The 21,425-nt window shown below is 48.5% G+C and overlaps 1 protein-coding gene across 2 annotated transcripts; it reads right to left on the bottom strand.

Moving 5' to 3' along the window:
* Nucleotides 1–1,450: 1,450 nt before the first annotated feature.
* On the bottom strand, nucleotides 1,451–21,259 carry LOC311120762 (glutamine and serine-rich protein 1-like). 2 transcript variants are annotated; one of them, XM_084195338.1, is made up of 13 exons: nucleotides 20,909–21,259; nucleotides 15,456–15,556; nucleotides 14,742–14,891; nucleotides 9,418–12,780; nucleotides 8,862–9,172; nucleotides 8,559–8,675; nucleotides 8,097–8,230; nucleotides 7,756–7,982; nucleotides 6,986–7,108; nucleotides 6,538–6,635; nucleotides 6,293–6,439; nucleotides 5,996–6,091; nucleotides 1,451–4,231 (listed from the first exon to the last, which is right to left on the bottom strand). In XM_084195338.1, exons 1-13 carry the CDS (start codon nucleotides 21,013–21,015, stop codon nucleotides 4,091–4,093), a joined length of 5,115 nt encoding a protein of 1,704 aa, XP_084051464.1. In that variant the 5' UTR covers nucleotides 21,016–21,259; the 3' UTR covers nucleotides 1,451–4,090. The 2 variants fall into 2 exon arrangements, with proteins under 2 accessions (XP_084051464.1, XP_084051463.1); XM_084195337.1 differs by lacking the exon at nucleotides 20,909–21,259 and adding an exon at nucleotides 20,516–20,714.
* Nucleotides 21,260–21,425: the final 166 nt, after the last annotated feature.

Genomic DNA, 21,425 nt, shown 5'->3' on the forward strand with positions numbered 1-21,425 from the left:
TTGCAGTACTAGCTGTGCCACTCAAGATCCTGGTTCAAATCCAGGCTCTGTCGTAGCCAGCCGCGACCAGGAGACCCCATGGGGCGGCGCCCAATTGGCTCAGCGTCGTCCAGGGTAGGGGAGGGAATGACTGGCAGGGATGTAGCTCAGTTGGTAGAGCATGGCATTTGCAACGCCAGGGTTGTGGGTTTGATTCCCATGGGGGGCCAGTATAAAAAAAATGATGTATGCACTAACTGTAAGTCGCTCTGGATAAGAGTGTCTGCTAAATGACGTAAATGTAAATATCCAGTGCGTTGCAAAAGTATTCATCCCACTTGGTGTTTTTCCTATTTTGTTGCATTACAACCTGTAATTTAAATTGATTTTTATTTGGATTTCATGTAATGGACATACACAAAATAGTCCAAATTGGTGAAGTGAAATGAAAAAAATAACTTGTTTAAGAAATATTCTAAAAAATAAATAACGGAAAAGTGGTGTGTGCATATGTATTCACCCCCTTTGCTATGAAGCCCCTAAATAAGATCTGGTGCAACCAATTACCTTCAGAAGTCACATAATTAGTTATATAATGTCCACCTGTGTGCAATCTAAGTGTCACATGATCTGTCACATGATCTCAGTATATATACACCTGTTCTGAAAGGCCCCAGAGTCTGCAACACCACTAAGCAAGCAGCACCATGAAGACCAAGGAGCTCTCCAAACAGGTCAGGGACAAAGTTGTGGAGAAGTACAGATCAGGGTTGGGTTATAAAAAAAATATCCGAAACTTTTAACATCCCAAGGAGCACCTTTAAATCCATTATTTAAAAAAATGAAAGAATATGGCACCACAACAAACCTGCCAAGAGAGGGCGGCCCACCAAAACTCAAAGCCCAGACCTCAATCCAATTGCGAATCTGTGGTATGACTTAAAAGATTGCTGTACACCAGCAGAACCCATCCAACTTGAAGGAGCTGGAACAGTTTTGCCTTGAAGAATGGGCAAAAATCCCAGTGGCTAGATGTGCCAAGCTTATAGAGACATACCCCAAGAGACTTGCAGCTGTAATTGCTGTGAAAGGTGGCTCTACAAAGTATTGACTTGGGGGGGGGGGGGGTCAATAGTTATGCACGCTCAAGTTGTCTGTTTTTTTGTCTTATTTCTTGTTTGTTTCGCAAGGAAAAATATTTTACATCTTCAAAGTGGTAGGCATGTTGTGTAAATCAAATAATACAAACCCCCAAAATATCCATTTTAATTCCAGGTTGTAAGGCAACAAAATAGGAAAAATGCCAAGGGGGGGGGGGGGTGAATACTTTCACAAGCCACTGTAGCCTTGTCATATCTAGACAAAAACCCTGTCTTCTTCACCATACCGTCTTCCTTATACCATCTTGTTTATATCTGAAAGGGGTAGGAGGTCAAAAACGTGTTAAATTAAAACCCGCCACAACACCTAGTCATGGATTGAATCCTATGTTTAAAAGAAATAAATGCACAGACAGACATCTCAATGACATAGCAGTACCTTGATGTAAGTAAACGGACACTACAGATGAATTCAACCATTCCAATGTCCATGTTTAGTAGGAAATGTGTTTTCACATCAGAAACATAATGGCAGTGTCTAACACAGCTATACTTGAAAAGAAAAAACGATTCAAATGCTGCCTGCATACATCTGCTCAAAATGGAGGCAAACCTGTATTAAAGAAAATACATTATCTTAAAAGCCCAGTGCAGTCAAAAACGTGATTTTCCTGTGTTTTATATATATATATATATATATATATATATATATATATATATTTCCACACAGAGGTTGGAATAATACTGTGAAATTGTGAAAATGATTATAATGCCCTTTTAGTGTAAGAGCTGTTTGAAAAGACCACCTGAAATTTCTGACTGTTTTGGTGGGATGGAGTTTTGGCCTGCTCAAATTAGTTCATGGTTCAATAAGAACGAGTCTTATTGGTCTTAGGTTACACAAAGTTCCAAACCTCTCTGCCAATAAAAGCTAGTTTTCAGTTTTCCCCTCCCCACTCAGACCACTCCCACACAGTCCTAGCAAAATTCTTGATTGATAAATTGCTCTGTGCTAAGAAGCCATTTGTTTATTTTTGACCATTTTAATTGAAAAATAATCACAGTAAGGTACTTAACTGTTACCCAGAAATGATTTGATATTGAGATAAAAACAGCTGCATTAGACTTTTAAGAGATATATATAGTAAGTATACAATAAGTAATCGAGATATACACGCATAGGGAATCTTCTCTGAAAAACAATGAAAAGTGCATTGCAAGGTGTAATGAACATGAAACAATTATGACCACAATATTTTCTTCTGTGAAAATAGTGAGATAAAATGTACGTTTGTAAAGAAAAACAGGAGTATAAAGGCTTTTTTCTTTCTTCTTTTACCTCAGATACAACAGTTAAGGTAATAGCATTTCATTAAAATAAAAGATGACAAAAAGCAGTGTTAGAATTGCACCAACTCAGTGTTCGGATCCATAACTCATCATGAGAAAATGAGTTCTTGAAGCACAAAACGTAAGTATCTATATTATATAAAATTCTTCCTGGAAAGAATCAGTGTGACAAAACTGCTCTTTTTACAAAATGTACATTATATGTATATAAATTTGGCGATCCATTGTGAGAAAACATATGTTTTACATATATATCTATGAATATATATTTATATAACCCCGCCCCTTTATTTACTCATCAAATATCTGACTAAGGACTTGATTCAATCCATAGTGCTGAAGACCTCAGCGCGATAGAAATGGAAAAGCCTTGTTCCCGCGTTCGCAGAGACTGCATTCACGGTAAACACTGCATTCACGGTAAACACTGCATTCACGGTAAACGCTGCATATGTCGGCTCAATCAGTATTTACCGTTAAATTGCGCCACATCGCTGATCTTCAGCGCTATCGATTGAATCGAACCCAAAAGCTTGCTGTAGGTAGTCAAGGCTCAGCTTTCTGATTGGCTGTCCTCTATTTCCTATGCTAATCTCTGCCTATCTAGTGCATGCTCATTGGTTGCGATCTTTCATGATTTGCAAAACAAATACAAAACTACATAAGAAAAATAAACAAGTCTATGAAAAGGTCCACTAGCAGTTGGCTAGTTAGATATATATTTGTTTACTATAAAACCCAGATTGTCCTCCTACTCTGTGGTTTCAGAAGCGTCCAGCCAATCAGATGGTGCTGAAATGCTGGACCCTCCTCTTCTCATCATGGTGACAGCGCTGATCTCCAGACACCTCTGCTTCCTCTGGTCATCCAGTTAGTAGTTTAAAACAGGAGGGCAGGAAGTCGATGCTCTCTGTCAGCTGGCTATAGCTCCCCTCCCTCTCCCTCTCTCTTGTCTGAGCAGGCTATAGGCAGGCCTCTTTTTCCATCTCTCTGGGCTGTAGGAAGACATCTCTTTCCATCCCTCGCTCTTCACTATAGACCCCTCCCCATCTCTGTCTCTGCTTTTTCTGTCCTTCACTGTCTCTCTCCCTCCATCTCTCTGTCTGTGCTATAGGCAGGCCTCTCTCTCTCCCTCCATGCTATAGGCAGGCCTCTCTCTCCCTCCATGCTATAGGCAGGCCTCTCTCTCCCTCCATGCTATAGGCAGGCCTCTCTCTCCCTCCATGCTATAGGCAGGCCTCTCTCTCCCTCCATACTATAGGCAGGCCTCTCTCTCCCTCCATGCTATAGGCAGGCCTATCTCTCCCTCCATCTCTGTCTGTGCTATAAGCAGGCCTCTCCCTCCATCTCTCTGTCTGTTCTATAAGCAGGCCTCTCTCCCGCCATCTCTCTGTCCATGCTATAAGCAGGCCTCTCTCCCTCAATCTCTCAGTCCATGCTATAGGCAGGCCTCTCTCTCCATCTCTCTTTCTTGTGCTATAGGCAGCAGGCCTCTCTCCCTCCATCTCTCTGTCCATGCTATAAGCAGGCCTTGCTCTCCCTCCATCTCTCTGTTCGTGCTATAGGCAGGCCTCTCTCCCTCCATCTCTCTCTCCCTCCCTCTTAGTCTGTGCTATATGCATGCCTCTCTCCCTCCATCTCTCTCCCCCTCTTAGTCTGTGCTATAGGCAAGCCTGCTGCACCTGGTTAAGGAGCTCTCCGAAGCGGTCGAACAGGCCCTCCACCCAGGCTCCGTTCCTCATGCACAGCTGCACCGTCTCCTCCTGCCCCATGTCCCCTTCCTGCACCCGCAAAGATGCAATCTGCAACACAGCAACCAGAAAACAACCCACACGTCAACCAGAAAACAACCCACATGTCAACCACACCAGCGTTTCTTGTTGGACTCCCGTCTGCAACAGGAGTCTCACTCCTCGGGCCGTTATCTTCCGTTTCTTGCCAACTAAACAACCCTGGTAGCACAACAGTTGTATGCCTGTCATGAGTTAGTGTCATACAACTAATCCATGCCCAGGCAGTCATGTGAGTCTGTCAGGGCCCTCACTGTCAGGGCCTGACGAAGGCACAAGCCGCAAACAATTACACATACAGAGGGATTGTTACTGAAGAGATAACCTAGGTTCAAGACTATTCTAATCTCAACATGACACACTCAGTGGTCATTGCTGATATGGCGTCTCCGTTCGGCAGTCAAAACATCACATGTTGGAGGTTAGACCGAGCGGGCAATGTGGGCCAACTAGACAGCTGGCTAGGGGGTATTGTTTAGACCGAGGGCAATGTGGGCCAACTAGACAGCTGGCTAGGGTGTATTGTTTAGACCGAGGGCAATGTGGGCCAACTAGACAGCTGGCTAGGGGGTATTGTTTAGACCGAGGGCAATGTGGGCCAACTAGACAGCTGACTAGGGTGTATTGTCTAGACAGCTGGCTAGGGGGTATTGTTCAGACCGAGGGCAATGTGGGCCAACTAGACAGCTGACTAGGGTGTATTGTCTAGACAGCTGACTAGGGTGTATTGTTTAGACCGAGGGCAATGTGGGCCAACTAGACAGCTGGCTAGGGGGTATTGTTTAGACCGAGGGCAATGTGGGCCAACTAGACAGCTGGCTAGGGGGTATTGTTTAGACCGAGGGCAATGTGGGCCAACTAGACAGCTGGCTAGGGGGTATTGTTTAGACCGAGGGCAATGTGGGCCAACTAGACAGCTGGCTAGGGTGTATTGTCTAGACAGCTGGCTAGGGTGTATTGTTTAGACCGAGGGCAATGTGGGCCAACTAGACAGCTGGCTAGGGGGTATTGTTTAGACCGAGGGCAATGTGGGCCAACTAGACAGCTGGCTAGGGGGTATTGTTTAGACCGAGGGCAATGTGGGCCAACTAGACAGCTGGCTAGGGTGTATTGTTTAGACCGAGGGCAATGTGGGCCAACTAGACAGCTGGCTAGGGTGTATTGTTTAGACCGAGGGCAATGTGGGCCAACTAGACAGCTGGCTAGGGGGTATTGTTTAGACCGAGGGCAATGTGGGTCAACTAGACAGCTGGCTAGGGGGTATTGTTTAGACCGAGGGCAATGTGGGTCAACTAGACAGCTGGCTAGGGTGTATTGTCTAGACAGCTGGCTAGGGGGTATTGTTTAGACCGAGGGCAATGTGGGCCAACTAGACAGCTGACTAGGGTGTATTGTCTAGACAGCTGGCTAGGGGGTATTGTTTAGACCGAGGGCAATGTGGGCCAACTAGACAGCTGGCTAGGGGGTATTGTCTAGACCGAGGGCAATGTGGGCCAACTAGACAGCTGGCTAGGGTGTATTGTCCAAAGACACAGTCCTGTACATGGTCTTCTTCTTAGCATCCCTGAAGTATTCCACCACAGACACACAGTGCACATTAATGCCCCCACTAGGGTAACCACATTTAAAATACCCAAATGTGGGACAACGGGATGATTTTGCGGGACAGTGTAGCTTGGTGGGAGGGAGTTGTTTTGGTTGCGGGACAAAGGGCCAGAATGCGGGGACATGTGGTCACCCTAGGCCATGCACACACACACAGTAGAGTGCTCTCACCTCGTCCTTACACATGAGGTATGTGTGGTACTTGTAATGCTGTAGAGAGTGGTAGAGGGAGAACCACTGGGGTTTCTGCTGGTCCACTGTGTATTCCTAGAGACAGAGAGAACACAAGCAGAGAGCTCATTACACTAGATTTTCATAAACACCATTTTTGCGTCAAGAGACAAACTGTGTGCAGGACGCCCTCTTTTGGACAAAACCAGGAAGTGCTTCATCTTTCCCCCTGGCCTGGACTTCAAATCATTCTCCTTCCTGCACTGTAAATAGCAGTGTGAACATAGAGCATCTTACCAGGGGCAGTTTGCTGGGGGACTTGGAAGGCTTCATGTTCTTCCTGTTGTAGGCCTTCCCACTGAGCCGCACCTTAAAGGCTGGGGTCTCTCCATCCTTCTTGAGCTCTGTTACAACCGAGATCTCTGGGAAGCTGTCCAGAGCCGTCTGAGGACAGAGACGTGTGAGAGGTACTCAATAAAAGGGTGTTGAGGAAGTCATAGGCCTATATTTATTTATTTTCAGGAGAATGCTAAAACGCAAACCTTAAAGAGCTGTCCCACTCGTAGTCTGGGCAGCAGGCGTCTCCTGTTGTCCCAGATCATCCCGTCCACTCTCTTCATGTGGGGCAGCAGCAGCTCATCTGAACCCCAGAAACAACGGGATCAGCTTTCTAAATCCTACAAACAACTGTCCCACTCCCTTCCCCTCTCTCCTCAGGTATATCCAACCTGATCACTCCTCCGTGAATATACCTGTGTGAGCAGTTTGTGTCATGAACAGTGCTTGTGCCCATAGAAATAGATGTGGGGATGTTCCACAATGCTGGAAGGGGGGCCCCCCCTGCTGGAAGGGGGCCCCCCCCATAAGGTGAATGCACCTATTTGTAAGTCGCTCTGGATAAGAGCGTCTGCTAAATGACGTAAGTAAAACAGTTTGGGAACCCCTGCACTAGGGGTACCAATCATCCCCCTCTCCTGGATGTATACCCACCGTTCTCCCTCTCCAGAGCGCTCATCACGTCTGCATCCAGGGCAACACTGATCAGCAGCTCCACAAAGCTCTTAAACGTCTCCTTCATGGTCCTGGTGTTGAGGAACCGAGGGGAAAACGGCACTGGAAAAGAAAGAAAGAAAGAAAGAAAGAAAGAAAGAAAGAAAGAAAGAAAGAAAGAAAGAAAGAAAGAAAGAAAGAAAGAAAGAAAGAAAGAAAGAAAGAAAGAAAGAAAGAAAGAAAGAAAGAAAGAAAGAAAGAAAGAAAGAAAGAAAGAAAGAAAGAAAGAAAGAAAGAAAGAAAGAAAGAAAGAAAGAAAGAAAGAAAGAAAGAAAGAAAGAAAGAAAGAAAGAAAGAAAGAAAGAAAGAAAGAAAGAAAGAAAGAAAGAAAGAAAGAAAGAAAGAAAGAAAGAAAGAAAGAAAGAAAGAAAGAAAGAAAGAAAGAAAGAAAGAAAGAAAGAAAGAAAGAAAGAAAGAAAGAAAGAAAGAAAGAAAGAAAGAAAGAAAGAAAGAAAGAAAGAAAGAAAGAAAGAAAGAAAGAAAGAAAGAAAGAAAGAAAGAAAGAAAGAAAGAAAGAAAGAAAGAAAGAAAAGAAAGAAAAGAAAGAAAGGAGAATTAACAGAGAGGGAAGGAGGGAGAGGGAATGGGGAAGGATGAGAGAGAGAAAACAGTGCATAACAGAGGGAGGCAGAGAGAGATTTAGTTGCAGAGCTCCATCAAGCCCATGGGAATGAGCCTAAATGAAGGCCCTCTAAAGCCTCAACCCTCACCATCATCTTCAGCCTCATCCTCATCCTCAGGAGAGGACTCGGAGGGAGACGGAGAGTACTCCTCCTTCCACTTCCTCCTCTTCTTGGGTGGGGGCTCTGCCTTGGTCTTGGGCTGCTTGGGGCGAGGCTTGGACTGGGGCTTCTGTGATGTGGGCGTGGCTAGAGGGTCAGAGTTCACTGAGCGGGGAGGGGTCTTCAGACCGAGCAGTGCCTTTGCCTGGGAGCCTCTGGAGGACAGAGAATGAAGTTAGAAATGAATGAATGAATGAATCAAGATTGATTGATGAACACGAACATGTGACGAATTCAGGTAAAATAAGTATTGTAACAAATATCAGTACCTCAAGGAGTGCATGGGCTTGCAGCGTGGTTTGCGGTTGCAGACCCGGACGTACTCCTTCTTGTTGACCGTGTCCAGGAACTTGACATACACCCTCCTGTACATGGTCTTAGCATCGCCAAAGTAGCCCAGATACTAGAAAGGATGCATACACAAAACAATAGTTTAGTGATCTAAACAACAGAGTGGATAAATGTTATTCTGCTTACATAATCATGTTATAAATTCAAACCACAATTCAAACTCATCTATGTGTGTGTGTGTGTGTGTTCGTGTTCATGAGTAGTGTGTGTATGTGCATGCATGTGTGTGTGTGTGTGTGTGTGTTCATGAGTAGTGTATGTATGTGTGTTCATGAGTAGTGTGTGTGTGCATGTGTGTGTTGATGAGTAGTGTGTGTATGTGTGTTGATGAGTAGTGTGTGTATGCGTGTGTCTCTAATCATATGTACGCCTGCTCTTACACTGTTAGTGGCTGAGAACACCCTCTTGCTGTCCCTCAGCTCAGGGACAAACTTCTGCAGCAGAGCTTTCTGGACCTTCCAGATGGCTGGGGGTTCCTGTCCGGATGTCAATGTCACCTACACAAAACACCACACACGAGCAGAACAAGTCTCAGCATGGATCAATAGAACAAACAAACACACACAGAGACTGACACAAATATGTTTTAGATATCTGGACTAACTGTATAAGACTGACTGGCCACAAAAATGGAAACTCAGCCAAGGCCTGCTTTCACACAAATCCCCTCCCCTCCCTCCTACCTTCAGGCTCCCTGTGTCCTCGTTTTTTACCACAAACTCGTCCCTCTCGCGGTACATGCCCTCTCCCCCGCTGTCCGACAGCTCTTCGTCCGTCAGTCCTTCTATGGCCACGCTGGTCAGCTGGACGGCCAGCTGGCCTGGGGGCGCCGGTTTCGCCCCCTCCTGCCCCGACGACCCAGTCGCCGATGACGACGAACCGGCTGCCGAGGACTCCTTGGGCGCAGCCCTCTGCTGCTCCTGGGCTTTGGAGGATGAGTGAGGCATGCTGGGAGCCTGGTCTGGCTTCAGGAGAGAGCTGGAGAGTCGGTTGTCTTTCGAGGGAGAGAAGAGAGGGGAGGAGAGAGGGGAGAGAGGTTAGGGTATTAGATGTTATTGTATCTACTTGTGATAAGCCATATTTTCCTTGATAATTAAAATAGTTTTGGATATAAAAAACTAAGCATTTTATTTAAATTGTTTCCATTCAGGGCATAATGCTGTCTCACACTACACTGATAACTAACAAACCAGATGACTGAATCCTAAGGGCTTGTAAGGGCAGCCCGTCCATGTTTACCCGCTTTGTGTGTCCTGTCGGAGGGCTCGTCCAGGGCCGACAGGGCTGAGCTGATGCTGTTCTGGAGGGCCTGGTTCTTTCCCGCGCTGCTCTCATCCTCATCCGAGCTGAACGATGGCAGTGTCTCCAGGTTCTTCTGGAGCTCTTCGTCCAGACACTTCTGCTGCTGCTGAGAGCTCCCCCCGACCCCAACCCCGACCCCAACCCCATGGCCCTCCTGGCCTATCAATGGGGCTGATGGAGGTTGTATTTTCAGGGGTAGAGGCGGTATGGCGCACAGGGGCCGCTTGGACGAAGCCGAGGGCTTGCGGGAGCGACTGGGTGTCCGTACGGGGGGCGAGGAGAAGTGCTGTTTGGGACCTGACTTGAGGAAGTCCAGGAAGGAGCCGATGAAGCCTGTCTTGACCTCAGGCTGTTGCTCCTCCACCTCACGGATCTTCTGCCTCATCCTCTCCTGCTGCTGGTAGCTGTCGTAGACCGGCTCCGAGGTGGAGGTGGAGGGGGAGCTGGTGGGGTCGCTGCCCCGGGAGTTCTGCCTCTTGGCCTGGACTGTCTTTTTCCTTGGTTGGATGTTCTCTTCCTCTGGAACGGGTGGCTTGGCCGAAGCCTTGGAGCGGACCCTCTTTTTGGGGTTGGGGAAGCTGTCAGAGGGACACTCGTCAAGGCCGTCTTCTCTCTTGATGACTTTGGGCCCTTTGGGGTTCTGCTTATTGGCCTTGCCTCTGTTGAGGTGCCCTGAGGGGTCGTACCCCAGGCCAACCAGGTGGTACTCATTCTCAGAGTGGCCTCCGTTGGGGTTGCCATCGGCCCTGTTGCTAGGGTGATCCGACTGTCCTTTGGGCGAACTGTTGTTCTGCTCGTCTCCGGGCTTCCGTAGCAAACCCGTCTCCGGGCTTCCGGCGCCCATGTCGTGCCTGGGGTTGACTACAGCGGTGTGCGAGTGTGACATTGAGTACTGTTGCCCCAGATGCCCCTCCCCTTTGGGAAACTGGTGTCCGTCTGAGGTCATATGAGTGCCATTGAGTGTCATGGTGTTATGGGAGTTAGTGTTGGTGATGATGGAGGTCTGGGAAGATGAAGAGGAGAAACTAGGTGACTGGTGTCTGGCGTCCACAGTCTGGAAATGACCCTTGGGGTCGGACATATCGCCCTCGGCGGACGTGGCTTTGACAAAGTCCTGCGGCGTGACACCGCAGGCGGCGGCCGTGGCGGCCAGGATGTCGTCCACGTTGGACAGGATGTTCCTCTCGTCCGCCAGCAGCATGGACTCTGGGAAGCAGATTGAGCTCAGGGCGAAATGGTGCTTGGCGTCCTGCTGCTGATTGGTCGATTGGCTATAAGTGTCCTTTGGCGAAGAGAGGTGCAGTATGGAGGAGTCTGTGATGGTGTTCTGTCCTACTGCCCCAGGCTGTCTCTGGCTGCCATTGAGGCTGACGCTGATCAGATGATCTCCCTCCATGTGAAGGTACTGGACTGGGACATGGCCTGACCCTGGGGTTGGCTGCACCTTGGAAGGGTTGTGACCACAGTGGATGAGAGGCTGCTGGATCAGGACCATCTGCTGGTCACGGTTAGACTCCAGTAGAACCTGAGAGTTGGGGAGCCTGATGTACTGGTTCTGGGTGTGGTTCTGGGCTGACTGGGTGTGGACCTGGTCATTTTGTTGCCGTGGCTCGGGCCCTTTGAGCATGAGCGAGTGCTGTTTGAGCTCCTCAGCGCTCATGGGCTGGGCGTTGGTCGTAGTCTTTGGGCCCATGAGCTGGTCTTCGGCGCGCGAGTTGCTCCGGATCACACTCTGAGTGTTGTAACGGTCATCCATTTTGGAGACTACGTAGACCACGTTGTTGTTGTGGGCGGCCATGTCGCCGCTGCCCCCCAGGCTGGAGGTTTCTAAAGAGACCTGCTGGAGAGCCTGGAGGTCCTCAATGGGGATCTCTCCTTCCAGTTTCAGTTTGCAGTAGGCTGGCTTTAGGTCCTGTACTGAGGATCTGAAGTTGTTCTGTAAGGCTTGTGCATGAGGGGCTGAAGAGAAGGGGGTGTAGCCCTGGCCCGAGTTTGACGTGGGTAACCTCTGGGCGCTGGCGGAGGGGTAGGAGGCGCTGAGGGATTGTCCTGCGGCGTAGCTCTGAGACTGAGTGACCGAAGCCTGCCCCTGGGACTGAGACAGGTAGCTCACGTTAGGGGCACCCTGAGAGTGGCTGGAGGGGGAGCTCTGGGAGAGGTTGCCCAGACACAGGCCCTGAACCTGGGCTCCGTACTGGCCCTCATTCTCCTGGCCCTGCCCAGGGCTGGAGCAGTAGACCAGGGACTGGCTGACAGACGCTACGTTGCCTGAATGGCCAGAGAAGGAGGGCAGGGTGTTGTAGAGAGAAGGCAGTTGGTCTGAGGGGGAAGAGGAGTATGCCTGGGAGGTGATGTAACTCTGAGAGTGGCTGAGAGTGGACAGCAGACTGGGCAGCGGGGCCGATGTGTACGGCTGAGTCTGCTGACTGGCGATCACCGAACCCTGCTTCAGCCCTGGCCCCTGCCCTGGGGAGGGGTAGCTCTCTGGAGATCCCCCCTGTGAGTGGGGGTGACCCTGTCCGCCATCCGGGGCAAGTTTGGAAGAACAGTCTTTAGTCTTGGCACCCGTGGAAGATGAGCGGTACCTAGAGGGGGAGCGGATGGAGGAGGGGTAGGCCTGAGATTGCACACCCGTCTTGGGCTGCTGCGCGCTGTTGACCCCCTGGGAGGAGTCCGTCCCAATTGAGGGGCTGCAGGGCACTGGGGTCTGCCGTGAGGGGTCCTGCTGGAAGGAGACATCCCCCTCCCCGCTGCCTGAGCCTAGGTAGCCCTGCAGGGAGTGCTGCAAGCCAGGCAGCTGCTCCGAGACAGCGTGGCTGCTGCTAGAAGGCCTCTGGTGGTGCTTGATCACACTACATTCCCGCTGAAGTGCTCTCTCGATGGAGCCCGAGAAGACGGGCACCCCGTAAGGCTGGGGGGCTGACTGGGTAGCCAAAGGGAGTAGCCCAAACTGGGGCTGCAGGAGGTGGGGGGCCGACTCCTGGGCCGAGCGATATGTGGATGACTGGGGAGGGAGGGCAGCGCCCAGGGAGGGGGCGGGGAGGCGGTCGAAGGCCAGGGAGGTAGGTAGCGTGGCCTGGCTGGGTTTAAGCTGCAGCAGGGGGTCGTGGTGGGGGGAGAGCAGGCCGTTGGTGGAGGTGCTGAAGGCGTGGTCCTGGAGGGCCAGGGAGGGGGTGGTGGTGTAGCTCCGTGAGGGGAAGGCACCATGGTGCTGATAAGAGGAGAGGGGGGCGGGGTAGGGGAATGTGGCGCTGGAAGGCAGGGCACCAGTGAGGAACAGCTCTGTGGAGGAGTTAGCGCCTAAGAAATAAAAAACAGATGAATAAAGATAAATCTTTGGGCAAAGGCAAGTACAAAATACAAATGATACAGACAAAAACAAGCAGGTAACACAGTTCACACGTGACAAAACATGAGGTAGAAAGAGACAAGGCCAGCGTTGTCTAATATATGAACTGAGTGGAATTTATGCAGCCCTCTTGTCCCAATTGAAACCAGCATGGTGCCTCAATTCAAAATGTCATTTTCTTTGGAATTCATGAAGCACAGCACACAGAAAAATTCATTCATCGACAACAAATAATTCACAACACACAAAAACCGAGTGTGCAAAGCGGCGGCCATTTGGTGTGTGTATACAGTGGGGGGGAAAAGTATTTAGTCAGCCACCAATTGTGCAAGTTCTCCCACTTAAAAAGATGAGAGAGGCCTGTAATTATCATCATAGGTACACGTCAACTATGACAGACAAAATGAGAGAAAAAAATTCCAGAAAATCACATTGTAGGATTTTTAATGAATTTATTTGCAAATTATGGTGGAAAATAAGTATTTGGTCAATAACAAAAGTTTCTCAATACTTTGTTATATACCCTTTGTTGGCAATGACACAGGTCAAACGTTTTCTGTAAGTCTTCACAAGGTTTTCACACACTGTTGCTGGTATTTTGGCCCATTCCTCCATGCAGATCTCCTCTAGAGCAGTGATGTTTTGGGGCTGTCGCTGGGCAACACTGACTTTCAACTCCCTCCAAAGATTTTCTATGGGGTTGAGATCTGGAGACTGGCTAGGCCACTCCAGGACCTTGAAATGCTTCTTACGAAGCCACTCCTTCGTTACCCGGGCGGTGTGTTTGGGATCATTGTCATGCTGAAAGACTCAGCCACGTTTCATCTTCAATGCCCTTGCTGATGGAAGGAGGTTTTCACTCAAAATCTCACGATACATGGCCCCATTCATTCTTTCCTTTACACGGATCAGTCGTCCTGGTCCCTTTGCAGAAAAACAGCCCCAAAGCATGATGTTTCCACCCCCATGCTTCACAGTAGGTATGGTGTTCTTTGGATGCAACTCAGCATTCTTTGTCCTCCAAACACGACGAGTTGAGTTTTTACCAAAAAGTTCTATTTTGGTTTCATCTGACCATATGACATTCTCCCAATCCTCTTCAGGATCATCCAAATGCACTCTAGCAAACTTCAGACGGGCCTGGACATGTACTGGCTTAAGCAGGGGGACACGTCTTGCACTGCAGGATTTGAGTCCCTGGCGGCGTAGTGTGTTACTGATGGTAGGCTTTGTTACTTTGGTCCCAGCTCTCTGCAAGTCATTCACTAGGTCCCCCCGTGTGGTTCTGGGATTTTTGCTCACCGTTCTTGTGATCATATTCACCCCACGGGGTGAGATCTTGCGTGGAGCCCCAGATCGAGGGAGATCATCAGTGGTCTTGTATGTCTTCCATTTCCTAATAATTGCTCCCACAGTTGATTTCTTCAAACCAAGCTGCTTACCTATTGCAGATTCAGTCTTCCCAGCCTGGTGCAGGTCTACAATTTTGTTTCGGGTGTCCTTTGACAGCTCTTTGGTCTTGGCCATAGTGGAGTTTGGAGTGTGACTGTTTGAGGTTGTGGACAGGTGTCTTTTATACTGATAACAAGTTCAAACAGGTGCCATTAATACAGGTAACGAGTGGAGGACAGAGGAGCCTCTTAAAGAAGAAGTTACAGGTCTGTGAGAGCCAGAAATCTTGCTTGTTTGTAGGTGACCAAATACTTATTTTCCACCATAATTTGCAAATAAATTCATTAAAAATCCTACAATGTGATTTTCTGGATTTTTTTCCCTCAATTTGTCTGTCATAGTTGACGTGTACCTATGATGAAAATGACAGGCCTCTCATCTTTTTAAGTGGGAGAACTTGCACAATTGGTGGCTGACTAAATAAAAATTTTCCCCACTGTATATGTGTGTGTGGCCTCACCGGTCTGCCACGTGGTGGTCCTAAAGGGGGGGAGCAGCGAGGCCCCGACAGGACCAGCCTGCTGCAGGGCTCTAGACTCCATGGTTGACAGGAAGTTCATGACCGAGGTCTCAGTAGTGTTTGCGCCTGAGTCAAACCCCCCCGACAGACCTGGGAGAGGTGGAAGATGGGTGAGGTGAAGAGAGACTGAGAATTTCATGAGGTTACTGAGGTTGTCTAGAAGGGATACAGCTTTGGTCAAAATTTTCTTTTCGTAGCAGATTAGGATAATTAGGTTAAGGTTAGGAAACGGGTTAGGGTTAGCTAAAATGCAACAACAACAAAACATCTACTTTTGATGTCAATTGGACTAAAGCTGTCTCCATCTAGACATGACCGGTTACTCCCGAGTGGCGCAGCGGTCGAAGGCACTGCATCTCAGTGCTAGAGGCGTCACTACAGACCCTGGTTCGATCCCGGGCTGTATCACAACCGGCCGTGATCAGGAGTCCCATAGGGCGGCGCACAATTGGCCCAACGTCGTCCGGGTTAGGGGAGGGTGAGGCCAGGGTAGGCCGTCATTGTAAATAAGAATTTGTTCTTAACTGACTTGCCAAGTAACATTCTCCTAATAGTCTTATTACAATCACAACACAAAATGTGAGTGCCAGCCCTCTACAGTTGCTTAGTTAAATAAGTCCCAATTCTTAGTCCTTTATTAAAGCAACATCTTACCTGTAGGGTGATGGGTAGTGGTGTAGGTGGGCAGCTGGGTGGATGCGTAGGTCTGCCGATGGAGGAGCTCTGACTCCAGGTGTGTGGCACCATAACTGGCACTGCGGAAAGGAACACACACACACATAAGGACACACACAATTTTCACATTTACTGTTCCAACCTCCCCATGCCTTGGAGGCACTAAACCAGACAAGCTTATTCCATACATCAACAACACTGTGTGACCACCACCACGACAACACGCTGTGCCCCTGTCAGTCCCCTGGACCTTGCCCTGTCACACAGAGACCCAGACGGTATTTATAGGCCCATGATGCAAGCCTACCAAAGTGTGTCAGGCGCAATGGAGGCCCTTGAATATGTGGCGCACGACATATCTCATCCAACCGATATATACAAATCTCTCACCTGTTGATAATATTACAATTGACAGTAACATAAGAGCTGATTGTTTTTTAGCATTAGAAAAGGAGTTAGATTATAAAAGTATATATACGTTGACAGAACGCAACCATAACAGGTGATTATTTTTATAGAAACACTAGTATTGATCATAACCCAGTCAGACGAGTCCATATGAAGACTGCTGTCCTAAACAGGGATCACTTTTACTCACAACATGAGAGCAGACACACTTGTTGTTCCCTGCTCACCGCTTAGCCACCACAGGGTAACATGCAGCACTATCAACCTGCACGGTCATGGATAGTGGCACTGTAGCTAGACAACCAGCTGGCGCTCCCTCATGCCCTTTCCACAACCCCCAGAGTGACACAAAGAGACTGGCATCGCCACAGAGGTGAATTATTAATGTACACTGTACAGGGGAACCCAGGTAGGGTGAGGAAACCAAGATGGATTGGTACAAGTCATAGCAGGGTTATGAATGAGAGGTGTGTGATATTTTTATGTCGGCCTCAGTCTTGAAACCTACAAAGGCCTAACCCACAAACAGGAAGCTGAGGCTAGGCTATATGAAAGAAGAACAGAGAGTGATAGACATTTTTAGAGGACAGACTATCTTACGAACCTTGGGTTATATTTGCATCCAATTCAACTTTAACTCCGTACTTAAAAATTCACTGGTGCATTAAAACAGACTTGTCAGTATACGAACTTCAGAATGAAAGGCCCTGTACAAACACAAACTATAAGATAATTTAGGCTAGCTAGTAGCTAACTCCTACTTTCCATCAAAACACGTAGTAAAAACAACTAGGGCCGGTACGATACCAGTATCGTGATACTCGTTAGTATCGTGACAAGGAAACAAAACACGAAGCGGATTTAACTCCTTTAGGAAAACAGCCCTGATGTTGGAAACAAACATCATTATGTTGTCATCCAGAGTCACATTTATTTATTTTCCATGTTATAGCTCACACTATTTTACATACAGCAGGTTTTTAAAAGGACCAAAGAGTTTAGTCTGCTTCGTGTTTTCATTTTCGCTATTGAAAAAATATTGTGATACTGATATCATCACAGCCCTAAAACAACAACAGAACGAGTCAGTCTGTCCGGCTCCATTTTGTTTCCATGTGATGAACATGTCCCATTTCCTATTATTCAGATAATACGAGACGTCTCGGTGCGATGAACACACCGAGCAGACTGACTAATGTTCTAGCCAGGAGACAAACAGCTGTCTGGGGGGAACGCACAGCTGGAAGGGAGCCATCTCATCTGCTTCTCTGTGTCCCTCTGTTTCACTAGCAGATCTCTACTAATCTACACTAAAAGGGTGAGGGGGAGGTAAGCTAGCGCTACTCACAAACTAGGGCCCAAGTCAAAGGTCAACGCCCTGAGTTGATTCTCACTGTGAACAGTTTGGAGGAACCAACCAAAACGCTGATTCTCACTGATCAGTTTGGAGGAACCAACCAAAACGCTGATTCTCACTGATCAGTTTGGAGGAACCAACCAAAACGCTGATTCTCACTGATCAGTTTGGAGGAACCAACCAAAACGCTGATTCTCACTGATCAGTTTGGAGGAACCAACCAAAACGCTGATTCTCACTGATCAGTTTGGAGGAACCAACCAAAACGCTGATTCTCACTGATCAGTTTGGAGGAACCAACCAAAACGCTGATTCTCACTGATCAGTTTGGAGGAACCAACCAAAACGCTGGTGGTTTCACACAGTCAAGAGAGTGAAAAGGTCAGGAAGACACTATCACACTCAGGGATGAGGAGGAGGAGGTGATCTCCACCTCCCTGAGTGGGATAGTCTCTTTTTTAGAGCGAAACCACCATTAGAGTTGTGTAACAGGCTGGTTTCTCTCTAAAGACAGACGCCGGCCAAGTCCTTCTCCTGGAGGGTAGAACACTCACAGGGGCAATGAGCAGTTGGAGACAGAGCTCAGGCCAAGTCCTTCTCCTGGAGGGTAGAACACTCACAGGGGCAATGAGCAGTTGGAGACAGAGCTCAGGCCAAGTCCTTCTCCTGGAGGGTAGAACACTCACAGGGGCAATGAGCAGTTGGAGACAGAGCTCAGGCCAAGTCCTTCTCCTGGAGGGTAGAACACTCACAGGGGCAATGAGCAGTTGGAGACAGAGCTCAGGCCAAGTCCTTCTCCTGGAGGGTAGAACACTCACAGGGGCAATGAGCAGTTGGAGACAGAGCTCAGGCCAAGTCCTTCTCCTGGAGGGTAGAACACTCACAGGGGCAATGAGCAGTTGGAGACAGAGCTCAGGCCAAGTCCTTCTCCTGGAGGGTAGAGCACTCACAGGGGCAATGAGCAGTTGGAGACAGAGCTCAGGCCAAGTCCTTCTCCTGGAGGGTAGAACACTCACAGGGGCAATGAGCAGTTGGAGACAGAGCTCAGGCCAAGTCCTTCTCCTGGAGGGTAGAACACTCACAGGGGCAATGAGCAGTTGGAGACAGAGCTCAGGCCAAGTCCTTCTCCTGGAGGGTAGAACACTCACAGGGGCAATGAGCAGTTGGAGACAGAGCTCAGGCCAAGTCCTTCTCCTGGAGGGTAGAACACTCACAGGGGCAATGAGCAGTTGGAGACAGAGCTCAGGCCAAGTCCTTCTCCTGGAGGGTAGAACACTCACAGGGGCAATGAGCAGTTGGAGACAGAGCTCAGGCCAAGTCCTTCTCCTGGAGGGTAGAACACTCACAGGGGCAATGAGCAGTTGGAGACAGAGCTCAGGCCAAGTCCTTCTCCTGGAGGGTAGAACACTCACAGGGGCAATGAGCAGTTGGAGACAGAGCTCAGGCCAAGTCCTTCTCCTGGAGGGTAGAACACTCACAGGGGCAATGAGCAGTTGGAGACAGAGCTCAGGCCAAGTCCTTCTCCTGGAGGGTAGAACACTCACAGGGGCAATGAGCAGTTGGAGACAGAGCTCAGGCCAAGTCCTTCTCCTGGAGGGTAGAACACTCACAGGGGCAATGAGCAGTTGGAGACAGAGCTCAGGCCAAGTCCTTCTCCTGGAGGGTAGAACACTCACAGGGGCAATGAGCAGTTGGAGACAGAGCTCAGGCCAAGTCCTTCTCCTGGAGGGTAGAACACTCACAGGGGCAATGAGCAGTTGGAGACAGAGCTCAGGCCAAGTCCTTCTCCTGGAGGGTAGAACACTCACAGGGGCAATGAGCAGTTGGAGACAGAGCTCAGGCCAAGTCCTTCTCCTGGAGGGTAGAACACTCACAGGGGCAATGAGCAGTTGGAGACAGAGCTCAGGCCAAGTCCTTCTCCTGGAGGGTAGAACACTCACAGGGGCAATGAGCAGTTGGAGACAGAGCTCAGGCCAAGTCCTTCTCCTGGAGGGTAGAACACTCACAGGGGCAATGAGCAGTTGGAGACAGAGCTCAGGCCAAGTCCTTCTCCTGGAGGGTAGAACACTCACAGGGGCAATGAGCAGTTGGAGACAGAGCTCAGGCCAAGTCCTTCTCCTGGAGGGTAGAACACTCACAGGGGCAATGAGCAGTTGGAGACAGAGCTCAGGAACAGGCTTCAAGCATGTGGAGTCTAGCCTCCTTTCATAATAATGGAATGACATAGCCTAGTGCAAAAAGAGCTTCACCATAAAAAAAAACTGTTTTAAAACCCACTTGTCCGATATGCTACCTTCCCTGATTTAACTTACCTACCTTAAAACTCTCCAACAAAACATGTGCTGGTGAGTAGGTCAAAACAAGACCCCACTCACCCCCCTAACTGTGTCAATCCCAGTTTCTCTCCATAACCTGTGAAGCCACTAGTCTCTAACCAGCCCCTCACTCTCACTTTACTTCTCCCTCTCGCCTCTGACCCTGGGGGTGGGGAGGTGGAACGTGGAGGAGGGTGGGTGGCAGTCTGCTCCGAGACACTGTGTGGGGCTCCACAGTTCATGTTTCGACAGAGATTCCCACTGACACCACTAACGAGGGCTCCTCTCTTCATGCAGATGGAAATGAGTTGAAGAACCCAGTCTGCCAAGATCAGAGACATGATTCTGTCAAATGTGTTTACACTTAAATGTCAGAAAGCAGGTAGTTGGGGTTTAGCTAAAGACTGAATCTCAATATCCACATGTCTGATCAACTGGTATGACACTGACTAACTTACTTTATTTTGTCTCTCGCTATCTGTCTGTGCTCAGCAGATGCCATAACTAGGGCAGCTGGTGTCCCACATTCTCAGCGCTATCCATTTATAAAACAGGATATTTTCACAGGCAATTCAGGTTAACTCCACATAGAGAGTGGACAAAAAAATACACATTATCAACCACACACTACTGCCCCACTGAGCCTCCCAAATAAACGTGTGTGACAAGCACGACTTTCATAATCATCATTTTGTTCAACGCTCAAATGACTGCCGTGCTCTTAAATAAACATTCAGAGTTGACCACTAACGTTGACGTCTGGGACAACTGTCAACAGATTGTACAAAACACCAGTCTTTCTGTGACTTCACTTTCAGTCAGAGTGCAAAGTCAGGCTACTTCCTAAAATTGGAGACTATGTCAATGACAACAGTTTATCAGCGAATTCAACACCTCAACAGATTTGACAACCTTACGCGCAACAACTTATCTAACTAGCTATGCAAATGTTCCGGTACCGGTATGATGAAGTGGATCTGTCTGGTGACTTTTTTCCTTCTTCAAGATGGTTCGTTGTAAGCGATCGAACGATAGATTGAAGTATTCGACATGATTTCAGTCTTGCATGCAGATAGACCATTGTGCATATTGGCAATTAACGTGCAACAGTGCCAAATAGCTACGTAGCTGATGGCGTGCTACAGATTTTAGGGGTGTCCAACATTTCTAAAACAATGTTCAATGAGTGATCCGTAACTTCCTATTCCCATGTGAAGCCCTCGACCCAATTGTTCCATAACACGACGCGTTAACTTTAAAAGCTCGTCACACATTTCTGTTTGTTGTGCTAGGCCTTCCATCACCGGAATTTTCCGTGGAAGGTGACCCGCCCTCTCCTTCATCTCATTTACCTTGGCTTTATGCTTGCGGTGCTCCGCTCATAGGCCCAGGCTACGGTCTGTGCTGGTGGGGCCAGCGGGTCTGCGAAACTGGAATTCGGGTAATTCCTGTCCATCATCCGTCGAAGGCTGGGAGTGATGCACTTCCCGGATGGCGCTTTGTGAAGCAGTAGGCACACATACGAGCGCGGGGCCGGACAAAACAATCACATTCTCCCGGACCATAGATTGCTAGGCGCCGTCAAGCTCAGCTGTACAGTCCTGAAACTTTTTAACCACTTCTCTTTAGCATGAGGTGTTGATGATAATCATTGTTCGTTTTCCCTAATCAAAAACTGTGCAGGCACTGCATGGTGGTTTGGTACTTGGATCAGGTCCCCATGTTGGTTTATTTCCCATGATGCACCGCCAAACCTGCTTGAGTTGGAAGAGTTCTTTCTCATAATTTCCCTTCAGTATAATAATGGAGCAATATTTATTTGTGAAACGTTTTATACCTGTCTGAAATGGCATCTATGGTCAGTCATAT

Source organism: Coregonus lavaretus, assembly GCF_964263955.1.
Source record: "Coregonus lavaretus genome assembly, contig: HAP1_SCAFFOLD_431, whole genome shotgun sequence".
Lineage (NCBI taxonomy): Eukaryota > Metazoa > Chordata > Actinopteri > Salmoniformes > Salmonidae > Coregonus > Coregonus lavaretus.

Bases quoted from the DNA above. Each gene is read 5' to 3' on its own strand.
- LOC311120762 (XM_084195337.1), bottom strand. From the start codon at position 20,637: ATGGTCTATCTGCATGCAAGACTGAAATCATGTCGAATACTTCAATCT. The intron at 15,557-20,515 runs GTACCGGAACAT...TCCTTTCCGCAG, and splicing joins AGATCCACTTCATCATACCG to TGCCAGTTATGGTGCCACAC. The intron at 7,109-7,755 runs GTGAGGGTTGAG...TTTCTTTTCCAG, and splicing joins GGATGAGGCTGAAGATGATG to TGCCGTTTTCCCCTCGGTTC.